We start from the raw sequence: 13,374 nt of genomic DNA, 5'->3' as shown, positions 1-13,374 counted from the left end.
TTTTTTAATACAGAGACGTTAAAAACCTATGGATTAACCGATTCAGCCGCATTTTTTCTCGTTTTTAATACCATTGAACAACACGTCTTTTGATCAGATTGACAGCTACGGTGATACATCTCCCCTAGAAGCTACGTAAAGGTACGTGTTGTGATGTCTGTGTTTGCTTCCCCTGTCCGAGTTCGGATCACTCAGTGATGATACTATATACCTAAATAATCTGTGGAACCTCAGCTTTAATCGGATATCTTGTATGTGCAGCTACGATAAGTAATAAGGGTACTTTTATCTTGAGTTCTGTGCCAAAGTGCGTTGGCATTTTTCGCTCAGGGGTCATTTAGATGCTTCTTATGAGACTTGTGTTTTGTTTTGGTAAAAATGGTTTGTATCGTCAGTTAGCTGAGATTATTTCCGTTAATCTGGTATAACACATTAATAGGTTCTTAAATATTAAGATCCCCTGAGACACAGTGTCGTGAAAAAAAAAAAGTAAAGTACCCGCCGGGACTTTGGGGCTTAACAGGTTAAAAAATGCAATATATACCGCAGGGGGGGTCAAAATCTCGATGTCAGTTTTTTTCAATATCGTGCAGCCCTAGTCATGGTCCAGTTGGATCCTTTTCCCTTGGAAGTCAAATCCTTTTTTCTGCCAAGCTCTTTTCAGGACATCTTCCTTCACCGTGTAGCTTGAAAACTTAACCACGATTGATCTCGGAGGGGCTTCATTCGGGGGTTTCGGTGCCAGCGCCCGGTGCGCCCTCTCGATATTTAGGGCGCTGGAGGGGGGAAGCTCCAAGCTTTTTGTCAGCAAATCTTCCACGAAAGCGATTACTGATGCCGTGCCTTCTTCGGCTCCTTCTTTTACCCCGTGTATTCTGACATTTTCACGTCGCGATCGCCCCTCCAAATCAGTCAGCTTTGCCTCCGTTTGCATCTGAAGCTTTACCAGCTCCGTCAGAACGTCCTCTGATGACTGGATTCTGGTCTCAGCACCGTTAATTCGCTCCTCTGCTTCTTCCACTCTTTTGCCGATTTGACTAATGTCCTCTTTTATGCCACTCAGCTGTTGACCGAAGTCTTTTCTAAGTTCTCGTAGCTCCTTCAAGATTAAAGCCAAGTTAGATTCACCGTTCGGCTCTGAGTCAGAGTCCGGCTGCGTGTCGTCCATGTTGCTAATGCTGCTAGCTCGAAACAGGTGACCTTCTTCGTTTTTGTCTTTTTACCTTTGTTGGAGCAATACTTTTCTTACCCCTTTTAGGCATATTACTTTGCCCGCCGTGTATATGCTTGCTGTAAATACTTTCCTGGTTATTCGAGTTAAAACAGGCAAATTTGAATTCTCACTATCGGGAGCCTGTCACGCTAAGCTGCGATCCCCATGCCTGCTAGACCGGAAGTCCGGTTTTTGATGTTTTAAGCATGAAAGCTGTAGGCCTATAGCTGTCAAACTCTGATCACCAGTTCAATACATTTGACAAATTCGACTTGGTTTCTATACTTATTTGAACATGTATTTATTTATTTCCAAAAGTTATTGAAAAAATAATAATTCGAAAAACAATGTTAGACACATTTTTTTTTTTATAGGATATGTACATTTCGGTTAACTGTTTTTTGGGAGGTCGAATATTCGAATATATACGTTTGCTTTCAAATTCCCATCCCTAATTCATACCTAGAAAATGCCTAGATCATTATTGGACTACAATTGTTGGTGAGCCATTCGAGCCACAAATACTTTTTACAAGATTACATTTGAACACATAACCTAATTTACCCTTCCACAATGCCGAATATCGACCAATAACAATCGCTGGCTGATCAATCCTCTTGCACCTAGTGAACCTAGTGCACGTTCCATTTGGACACATTACTGTATTTGACTGTGTAGCAGGACTTTATAAATCAGTGCGGGGACTAACAGTGTGTCTCTTTACCTCCAGTTCTCACAGCTGCTGTCACACAGGCTTCATTACAGTCGATGCTCCATAAGATCCTCACTGCTGGACCATCAGCTTTCAATATCACTACTATCCTCTCTCAAGCTGCTCAGCTCTCCAACCAAGGTAAGCACAACTCACACAGAAGCTTGTCTATTCCAATAATTACTGCTGATAACTTAAAGTTTTGATAATGGCATCAGCTAACCTGACTTGCATGAATGTCTTTAAGATTTCCCCGATCATGTACCTGCTCATAGTGGTTTTCTTGCCGGCTATAATTCGAGAAGATTGACTGAAACCCTTATGCTGTTTTCTTTTTCTCTGCATACGTTCAGCAGCTCAGCAATCGAACCAGTCCCCCATGTCGTTAACATCGGACGCCTCATCGCCCAGGTCTTATGTTTCTCCGAGGATCAGCACGCCACAGAGCAACGCCGGTCACAACAAACCCCTCCACAACACGCAGCCCGCCATCTCACATTCAAAAGTAAGACTCAAACATTCAGTGTGTATAAATACAGTGGGGAGCGTAGGCCAGCTGGTTGAAATGTTTCCAGAGATATATCAACCTACACTTTGAAGTATACATGATCTGTGTATTTTGGAGAGGATCTGGATTGATGTGTTTTAACTTGTGTTTAGGCGAGTACGACATCAGGGAAGCAGTCCTCTCATCCCCAGCCCTCCTCCCAACAGACCCTCTCCAGCGAGAAGCAGCACAGTCACGATGCCTCCACGGCCTCCCCCCGCAACCTGCAGCGCCAGGGGTACGTGCAACAGCACTAGGTTCAGAAGAATAAGTAGCATGAGAAGGGTATTCTAGAGCCGTTTGCTTAACTTTTGTCATTATTATACCAGGCTTCTGGGGTGGCAGCTGTTGCTAAGTCCATATACTCACATTTGGCCAAGAAAGAAGTGGAAATACCTCACAATCTCACAATGTTTTGGAGAACCCATTCATATCAGAGTTTGGACCACCACATAAAAAATGGTTTTTCTGCCTTTAGATTATCCTCATTGTGTAATGTTGTGGCACCACCTGCTGTTCATTGATGGAACAATTTAGCTGCTTCATTCAGAAGTCTCTCATTGAAGTCATTCATTGCTTTGTGAAACGATTTCCAAAAAGGGGAGGAAGCTCCCTGATACTTCTGTTCCTCTGTGAATACACTGTTGGCAGGTGAAGACACAGCTGTTTGTACAAATATTTGATCAGCCTTAGTGTTCCTTCTTGTTTCAAAGTCAGTCATTTGCTCGGAAGTTTCACCAGTGAGGAACTGAGATAGACCCAAAACTTGCTATGTGTTCTAGCAAGTAAATACAAGGTCTAAGTTACTACTTTTCATTTTGTATTATGTTGTTTGTTTGTCTTTCCAACGCGTAGCACACTCCTGGTTTTCTACCATCTAAATTCCTTTTTCTCATCTGAAACTCTAGTTAATGTTCACATAAAACGAATGAAGCCGAGCTGCTGCATCAAAAACCTGTTAAGCCCGATTGCCCCCGCAACAATATTGCACGAAACTGTGTCTCAGGGCTTCTAACATTTAACAACCTATTAATATGTCATACCCACTTAACGGGAAGAAACTCAGCTATCAGACGATATTAACAATTTGTACCTAAACGAAACAAGTCTAACACCAAGCGTCTGAATCGCACTAAGCGAAGAAATGCTAACGCACTTAGCACATAACTCACGGTAGCGATACTTTATACTTCATGCTATCTGCACTAGATATCATATGAAAGCTGAGATTGGACAGATTCCATTGGTATAAGTATCATCACTGTGCGACGTCACCGAACTAGCAGCCAGCAAAGACAACATTCAACTTCACTTTACGGGGCCAAAACGGCAAATACGTCTTACCTTTGCTGTTTTCTGATCACAAGTTGTGTTCAAGGGCATTAAAACGCAGATAAATGCTGCTGAAGGTTAATCCAATGTCTCTGTGTCACTTTTAAATGATTACTGATAATCCATCATCACATTTATGGCCATAAACGTATTTTTCATAAAGAGTGTAACGGAGCTTCCGGTTTTGGGCATGCTGCGAGCGCATCATTCTAACTCACCAATGGTAATGTTTAGATGGATTTAAGAACTTCCCCTCGATTCTATTGGCTCTAACGGTTACAAAGTGGTGTCAATCACCCAAATCGACCAATGGGTTCCAGAGATACGGCAAATGTACCCAGAGGTGAGTCCGGCTGGACCTACTTTTTCTAAACCTCTCTAAAAAGGTCAAATATCACTTGTTTTGCATCAATCTTGATACAGGGTACTTATTATATGTTATAGTTTAGATTCCTAAAGCTTTTAGTCTACTATCCCATCATTAAAGGGTGGTTTTCACTAAGTAATATTTTTTTTTAGACGGAAACAATAATTTACATTTTTTTACTATGTTCAATCTGAATTTACTTTAAAATAAAAACATCTATATTGATTCTGAAGAAGTGAAGATATCGTCATTTGTTCTGGGCATGTAATTTTCGAGCCTGAGGCCTGAAAAACAGGCTCAGGGCTTAACAGGTTAAGAGCCGTGATCAAATAGTAATCTTCCTGAAGTTGTCTGTTAGCTAAGACCTATATTTGGTGATCAGCTATATTGAGACTCGAGGGAAGTTGTGTTTTTAATATTGCTGCTGAGAACAAGTTGATTGGTCCTTTTTGTGAAAGGTCCGTTTCTCCTTAGACATAATGTCTCAACACTGACATGCTCCTTCAACCCGTGTTTGTTGCAGCAGTCATAGGAGCCCCTCCCCGGGTCCCAACCACGTCTCCTCCTCCTCCAGCAGCAGCCACGCCCCCAACTCTGCCTCCGCTTCCGCCTCAGCAGCCCGGACCTCCTTCACCCCCTCCCTCGCCGCCCACTTCAACGAGAATCTTATCAAGCACGTGCAGGGCTGGCCTGCCGAGCACGCTGAGAAACAGGTCTGTACCTCTTAGTTGTCCAACTTGTTATCTTTTTAGCAGCAACACCCATTTATTTATTTATTTTTTATCATACATTTTTTATTGCAAACATCTTCAATTTACAACACAGTACAGAAGACAATTCAGGTTGCACAACATTTTGGATTAATTCAATCCCATCCCTCTATCCTACATCCAGGATTCGTACGGGTGCTTGAAATCCTTGAAAATGCTTGAAATTTGACGTGGTGTTTTCAAGGTTGGGAAAGTGCTTGAATTTTGGGAATGGTGCTTGAAATTGAGATAAAGTGCTTGAAAATGTAAATGCTTTACTTTTACAATAAATTGCTGTCTGACTGAATAGTTCGCTTTTTAGATTAAAAGAAAAATAATTGCTTCGCTTCTACACAAAACAGCTCCGCTGCGGCCTTCCCGCGCTATGCGCGCGACCTGCGAGTGTGTGTTATGTGTGACCTGGGCATTCTGATGAGTGATAGATGACTGTGTGCCAGGAGGTTGCAGTTTCAACGAGCGTTGGCTAGCAGAAGACAAATACAAGCCATGGCTAAGACGAGGGTCAAGCCCACGAGTAGCCTCCTGCAAAGTTTGCAAAAATAACGATGCGAGAGTCTGCGCTGACGAGCCACATGAAAGGTACGCCGGAGTAGAGCATTAACGTTAGCGAGCTGAATAGCGAACTCGATTGAGGGATAATAATAATTGCAGGGGACAATCATTTCAGAGGAGCGTATCTATGTTAATACATGCGTTACAGTCGCCATCGTGTGGTGTTCAGAGGATGAAGCACTCACGGCATTTCGTGTTTATAGTCACGAAATATAATCTATTGATTCGACACAGAGCGATTTTGAAAGCAATGTATTTCTACTGGTAATATATTTCGTGCCTAAACCAAATGTGACTTGCTCTATCGAAATCAGTCACATTGACCCGAAGACACATTTTCATTTGTATTACTGGTCTGGGGGAAGCTCGCGAGTGTGTTTGTGTATTTTTGCGTTTGTGTACCGGGGAAACACTCATAACAAACACCGGCTGTTGTTATGCTTGCTGTGACGTTACATTAGTCCGTTCTCTGCTTGTAATTATGCCGAAGCTTCAAAGCTGTATTTATCATCTGAATTTGCCGAAACAAGTTTAATATTCTGAAAGCCAAGACTTTGTTTATTTGAAAACATGAAAACAAACTGTCTTTTATATAAAATTGAAGTATTATACAAGTAAAACTACATTTTGCTTTAATCCCATGTAATTGTAGAATGAACACAGTCTTCCTTTGAAGATGTATAAGTCAGGTGTCTTGAGTAGTCAAAATTACCTACAAATCATTGCACACATTTGTAAATATTATTTTCCACTTGTTACCATTGTGAGTCTATTTTTATGCAGCTCTGTGTGATTTTGTGGCTACAATTCAGGCTAATACGCTACCAGAGGTGGAATAAGTACTCAGATATTGTACTTGAGTAAAAGTACAAGTACTCAGATCTTGTACTTAGTAAAAGTAGAAGTACTCAGATCTTGTACTTGAGTAAAAGTAGAAGTACTCAGATCTTGTACTTGAGTAAAAGTAGAAGATAGAGTGTAGGAGTACTCTGTTACAGTAAAAGCATTCAAAATGTTCCTCAAGTAAAAGTAGAAAAGTATTATCATCAAAATATAGTGAATGTAGCGACAGTAAAAGTAGTGATTGAGCAGATTGGTCCATTTCAGAATAATATATATGATGTGTTTTATAATGATTGATCATGAAAGTGTTCTCAAAGCTGGTGAAGGTGCAGCTAGTTTGAATGGCTTTGTATTCTGCAGGGTAGCTGGTGAATTTACTCCAGGTGGAACTAAAGTCTGACTCAACACTTGATTAGATTTCACATCATTCATCCACATCTGTAAAGTAACTAAAGGGATTAAATACATGTAGGGGAGTACAAGTACACCATTTACCTCCGACTTATGTTCACTGCCAACCTAAAAGTACCTCAAAAATAGTAATCAATAATGTATTGAAAAGTTATTTGGCTGATTGTTGTATATCGGCTCAGACAGGTTATATGGGGAGGCCTAGTCTACGTACAGATCACTCATTTTGAAATATTAAACTTAGTTTTATTTTCTTTAATTTTTCATCCTCGTGTAGAATGCTATCACGAAACACACATTTGGTTGTTTATAGCATAAAGAACATCTGATTTAATGTGAGGTAGGGAAATAATCATTTGAGTATGTGTATATAAATATGTGACCCGCTCTATCGAAATCATTCGGAAGTCGCAACGGCTCATTTAAAAAATAAACGTGGATTTGCGTAAAAAACTATTTTTTCGGGGTTCGGTGTTTTGTTTGATTTTAAACAAACAAAGTCTTGGCTTTCAGAATATGAAACTTTTATTTCCAAAATCACACGATAAATACATTTTTGAAGCTTGTAAAGGGAAGATGACAGGCACCTCTCACTCGCAATCTGCTCTTCCGCAGCGCCGCCCCCCCTCCCTCCGGCTGACATTATGAATGTACGCGTATAGTAATCATAGATAACACGGCAGGGTCCGTTACAGTTTGTTTTCATCTGATTTCAATTAAACAAAGTCTTGGCTTTCAGAATATTAAACTTGTTTCGGCAAATTCAGATGATAAATACAACTTTGAAGCTTTTAACGGCATAATTACAAGCAAACAAACACAATACACACAAATGCAAAATTACACAAACACACACACACACACACACACACACACACACACACACACACACACACACACGTAGACACACACTCGCGAGCTTCCCCCAGACTAGTAATCCAAACGAAAATATCTTCCCTCCGTAGTATTTTGATCATTTGCTAATAACCAATCAGATCGATGGATTCCAGAGAAGAGAAAACTTTGAAGGCCTTTTTCTCAAAATGATGACTCTGTGACGGTCATTATATAATGTGACATATTTCGCTTAATATTTGGAGTACAAAAACAATCCTGATATCATTAGAAAGCTAGGAATATCTTCTTTCCAGCAGTGTATACAACTCAAAATGTGTCTTCGGGTCAATGCGACTTATTTCGATAGAGCAGGTCACTTATGTAATTTACAACAGCTGTAAGATGCTTGAAAAGCTGGAAAATGCACCTTGAAAATGCTTGAAAAGTGCTTGAATTTGACTTTGGAAAAGGTGTAAGAACCCTGTACATCCCGCCCACCCCCCCACCCACTCCAGCAACACCCATTTATTAAACTCATTTTCCTGTGTGACCCTTAAAGGCATCGAGACTACGTGAAGAGGCGCACACCATGGGGAGCATCTGCATGTCGGAGAACTGCACCGAGCTCAAAAACCTGCGCTCCTTGGTCAGAGTCTGTGAAATACAAGCGACATTGCGTGAGCAGAGGTGAGGAGGAATTTGTATTCTCTAAGAAAGCACCTGTTGGCATTTATGGTAGAACAAATAATCACTGTCCTCTCCGTCTTTCCCCACAGGATACTGTTTCTGAGACAGCAAATCAAAGAACTAGAAAAGTTGAAGAATCAGAATTCTTTCATGGTCTGAGGACTTCTGCAGTTGAAGCAGGGGGGTTGTGGGAGAAAAAGGGGGAAGACCCATTGCACATAGTTGGAAGCTGGAGGGCGAGCAGCCGGTCACTTCGTCTGGAGCCCAGTCTTAAACACAGGAGCTGCAGTTTGGACCGTCGGGCTGGAGAACCAAGAGTGAAACCTGACGAGCTGTCGCAGGGGGGGCTGCTTTACAAGACTTGATTCTGTAAAAAAAAAAACAAGCCCACGGCGGGGGGGGAAATGTAGATTTCTTGTAGATGTTATTATCTATGTTGTACATACGTTTTGTAGATTGAATGCCATGGAAAGCCATGCCTACTAAAGCTTTTGACATCCAAACTAATCAACGGCTAGGCGGCTACATTCATTAGCTAGTCTCTCCTTCATTTTAACGCAGACTTTAAAAAGCTTCATTTGGTCATAGATCATTGAACCATTAAGCATGTGTGACCTAAGCGGAGGAGGAAGCCATTAATATACACACAAGCCTAGCACCGGTGTCAATGTAGTTTAAATATCTCTAAATTCTCTTCCTGTGAAATATAAGCTGTACTCAGGCGCCATGGACGTCCCCTCTCTTTGGTCTTTGCTGAAAGACGGTTCACTGATCTTCTCGCAGCTCCTGGCGGCTCTGCATGTCCCAATCTGAGGATAAAAAAACAGTGCCTGGTGGTGTGGTGGAATGAGTGATTTAAATTGAGATGTGATGGTGTGCTGCTTTGGACCATTCCCCCCCTCCCCCTGGCCTCCGCCCTGCCCTGCCACACCCTCAACACTCACATCCCTGGAGTAGTTTTTGGTTCCTTTCCCCCCCCCTCTCTCTCATATTCTACGAAGAGGCGGGTACCACTGGTTCATTCCTTTGTACAGTCGCTAACCAGCAGAGGTTTTATTTATAAATAACAACGATATCCACACACTTTGATTTGCACCCATATAAGGAGTGGTCCTCCAGCAGGGTGGGGTTCAAGGCGGATGTATGTGGATCACCTCTTGTGTCAGAGCGGGGCAGCAAGAGGGCACACGGTCAAATGTGAAATGTATGTATTGTAATAAAGATGTTCAACTAAAGCGAGCACTGGTTATTTTATTGGAGTTTTAGGTTTGGTTCTTACGCTAGTGCCTTGTTGAAAGTCTTAAGTGTCACAGCCTCGTTTACCTGCAACACCCACACTTTATTTCACCCGACAGGAACAGATCTTCAACAAGCATGTCATGCACACGGTTGTTGTTTTTCTAGCACGTCCCATCCCGCTCTTGTTTGTTCCCCACTGTTGAAGAGCAGGGTTCTCAGCTGTTTCATTTCCACAATACTATCTATTGGGTCTAACTGAACTGCAACACATTCAGTAACGGTGACCACGTCATTGCTTTGTATATTGTTTCCTGACATATATTGACAAATGAAATAAAATATGCCTCTCTGGGGCCATGTTGTTCTTGGGTTTTTATGGTACCTGTAGCTTCAATTTATTGTCTTTGGCTCTTTGGCACACACAAAGGTGACCTAAGCAACTACTACTCAAAGCATTAATGATTAAGTAAAATATTAAATTTAAAAAGGGAAAACTAATCATTTGCAATAACTTACATGATAAGTTTAACCTTTAGACTCTACTGCCCTCTGCTGGTGTGTCAGTGTTATTTAAATAACATGAGGTGGCCACTTGCTTGCATTCTTAACAAAACGTAGTGGACATTTCTCCTGGCCTCAGAATATCTACAGGTGGACTGTGTACAACTTAAGTAGATTTACTAAAGGCTTATTGATGTTGAAGAAAAGTAGGCTGGTTATTTGTAACACATCGGATTGAATTTGCATTCTAATTCAGACAACAGCGATAGCAAACTCTACTACAACACTCAATAGTAGTAAGATTACTTTGGTTTAAATCTGCAAAAATCAATGCATTTATCCATACTTGCTAAATGTTTCATTTGAAACACAGGTAATAAGCAGTGAACCTGACTTTTGGACTGAGGATATTATTAGCATACATCATGTATATTATTTATGTATACATTTCCCATTGCGCCATATTAACTCAAACTTTTTTTTACATGATTCTTTCATATGTCATGGTTTGATGTCCGAGCTAGACAAGTACTGATCCAGTGAATTGATGATTCTTTCTTGTATAAATGTCATGTTTTAATATTACAGTTTAATATAACTGTGAAGACACACTAGCCAACAAAATATGTATTTAAAGTAATATAGCTTATTTATTAAATTCAAATGAATCAATTCAAAATCGTACTCAATGCTGTGTGGATAGACTTGAGAATAACTGTTGCCCATACAAATGTTATACCATGAAGTTCCTACAGAGGGCGGTGTGTCTCCAATAATAGGTTGCATTAAGAAAATCTTACACGAGGTCCCCTCCATGGTCAGATGTTGTGTCTGTAGACCACAAACCAATGTTTTAAGGAAATACAATATGTCGTATTTTCAGCTCCATGCATGGGCTTTAAATGGATGAGGAGAAGTTTGGAAAAAGGTACTTTATACATGTGAATATAAGAGGGTCTTTTGCCACTTTTTCTAATGTATTTGTTTGTATAAAAAGTAAAACCAATTGACATTAATCTTGACCTCTTGTATTGAAATACTTCATTTTACTATGACTACATTTTATATGTGGCTGTTTTGATTATGTTGAATGAAACACCTGATATATGTAGGGAGAGTAGTAGAAGTGATATTTTCTTATTGTTCCCCTTTTTTTGCTATCATTTGTTCACTAATCATTGCTGCATCAGTAGAAGAACAGACATGTAACCGTATTGTTTGGGTTTGCACTGTACACACATAGGTCATAACAATTTTACCTTTTCTAATCAGTAGTTTTCATGTCTTCTCAAAGTATCAAAAACTGTGCTTCTACTTCCTGCAGAACTGTATTATTTCTTCCTAATCCCCCATATTGTCATGCACTAAGGAGGCATCTCTCTTCGTGATCAAACGCAGTTTATCTACACAGTCATCTCTGAATGTGGATAAGAGGACAGAGTGCTACTGAATTAATTCCCAACATAAAAACAAAGGTGGACGCTGTCAGTTTCCTGCCTGCGAGCACTCTAGATAAAGTCAGCATGAGTGCATGTGAATGCTGAGCCTGTAACCCAGTCTGTAACATCAAAGCTGCTCCCGGCACATCTCCAGTATGGATCCACATAACTGCTGCTGGACCTCTGACTCTGATGCTGCGCTCCATTATCTGGAGGAGAATAAAATGGATCATGAAGGATGGAGACAGTCTGCCTGTCTCTGATTCTTCAGAAACCTTGATATGGCTCACATCAAAGAGAGAGGAGGAAGCCGGGAGGTGTCGGAGGAAGTGTGTCTGCCGGGGTGTGTGTCCTTGTGGATCATAGAGGGAGTTTTGATCTTCAAAGTGGGAATATTTAGAGCAGGTCATTTTGTCGGGTTAGGACTCATGAGAAAAGTGGTTTTAGAGACTTCTGTATAAAGTTTAAATCCAGTTTTTGAGTCATCTACTATGGTAGACTTGACCTCCACACCCCCGTTAACTCAGCAGCAACCCAGCCATCGTTGGCCTAGCAGTAGGGGGGCTTTTGTTAAGCAAAGCCCATACATTCTGTAGCAGGTCACACCTACAGTGTCTCCTAATGTGTGAAAGCAGACAGCCTGTGGGGTGTAATCTCCCTAAAAGGCCACTTACATGAAACCCCCTCATGATGAAGGCTTGTCGACGCTCATCCTCTCAGCATGTAAAGACACACAGTTTTGTTTTCTTAAACAATGTTTCCCAGTCTGAAAGTTGGAAGTCTTGACAAAACAACGCTAGGTTTTCATTAAGATTTCATATGTATTCTTAATTTAGTCACATAAAAGAATGGCACAACACGTTGGTTTTACTTGTCACAAAGAGCTCTGAGCTTGTGAAAACAGTTGCATGATGACCTCTGTGTCTTTAGAGGGAGCGTTCACAGGTCTATGAAAACAGCCCTTATGATGTCATAGTGATGTCATGCAAGTTATTTATCGGAAAATGTATTTCGGAAAAGCCTGGATTAAAAAAAACGAAGGTGTTTGTTAGAGATGAGTGGATTTACCAAGCAGGGAAGGTCAAACATAAATCAGCTGCTTCACAGAGTTTGACCATTCCTTTTTATATTCTAAATCAAGACACTTTTAATATGGGCAATACTACAATGTCTTAAGTGCCTGTGATGAGGCCATATTTTAAAAATAAAAGCCTCATACCAGTTATGACCAACAGATGGTGATGTTTAACTATCCAACACAAGTTATTGCAGCTTGAAAGAGGCTGAACAATCTACTAAAAAAGGGCCTTTCTGATCCTATTCAACTAAATTAACTCCAAACATTATGAAATAAATCTCCTAATTGTATATTTTAATTCATTTATATTAGGAGGCACAGTCATAGACAACCGCATATTTTGCCATAGGGGTTCCCATGCCTATACGAAAAAGAATTACACCCAGTATCACAGAAACGGATTAACTCTGGGAGAATAAAACGTGTATTTCTGCTGACTTCCTCCCTTCTTATGCAACTCTCAGTAAAGATAAAAGCTGTAGTCGTGGACTGGCGCCTCTGTGTAATTGCAGATAATGACGGTAATTGCAGTGAGTATAGTTCCCTAAAGCGGTATCCTCATCCTGTTGTCTATTGGACACAACCAAGGCCTGCTATGCTTTATTTCTACAGGAGTGGGTCTTCCCTGATGATATCATATTCATTTTAAGATTTTCTATAGGGTTAAATTATAATTTGTTCTTCGTATCGTTTGATGCAATAACACAACTCAAATTGAAACTCTCAAAAATTAATCAAAGCTAAACTATATATGAACATGCATTAAAGCTATAAAGAGTATTGACTTTTTAACCATTGACCTGATCGGGCATGTGTGTTTTGCATGCCGATTTTTAAATGACAATC

General features: G+C 40.5%; 1 protein-coding gene across 3 annotated transcripts in view; it reads left to right on the top strand.

Moving 5' to 3' along the window:
* Positions 1-9,864, top strand: part of waca (WW domain containing adaptor with coiled-coil a) — a 36,091-nt gene extending 26,227 nt beyond the window's left edge. For 2 of the 3 annotated variants that reach the window (XM_034222621.1, XM_034222623.1), the window contains exons 8-13: positions 1,944-2,066; positions 2,279-2,430; positions 2,586-2,710; positions 4,695-4,884; positions 8,144-8,271; positions 8,361-9,864. In XM_034222621.1, the coding sequence (XP_034078512.1) occupies positions 1,944-2,066; positions 2,279-2,430; positions 2,586-2,710; positions 4,695-4,884; positions 8,144-8,271; positions 8,361-8,430 (788 nt within the window). In that variant the 3' untranslated portion in view covers positions 8,431-9,864. The remainder of the gene's footprint in view (positions 1-1,943; positions 2,067-2,278; positions 2,431-2,585; positions 2,711-4,694; positions 4,885-8,143; positions 8,272-8,360) is intronic. The other variant, XM_034222622.1, reaches the window with a different exon arrangement.
* The last annotated feature ends 3,510 nt before the right edge of the window (positions 9,865-13,374 follow it).

Source organism: Gymnodraco acuticeps, unplaced genomic scaffold (genome assembly GCF_902827175.1).
Source record: "Gymnodraco acuticeps unplaced genomic scaffold, fGymAcu1.1, whole genome shotgun sequence".
Lineage (NCBI taxonomy): Eukaryota > Metazoa > Chordata > Actinopteri > Perciformes > Bathydraconidae > Gymnodraco > Gymnodraco acuticeps.
This window is presented reverse-complemented; position numbering and strand designations above follow the sequence as displayed.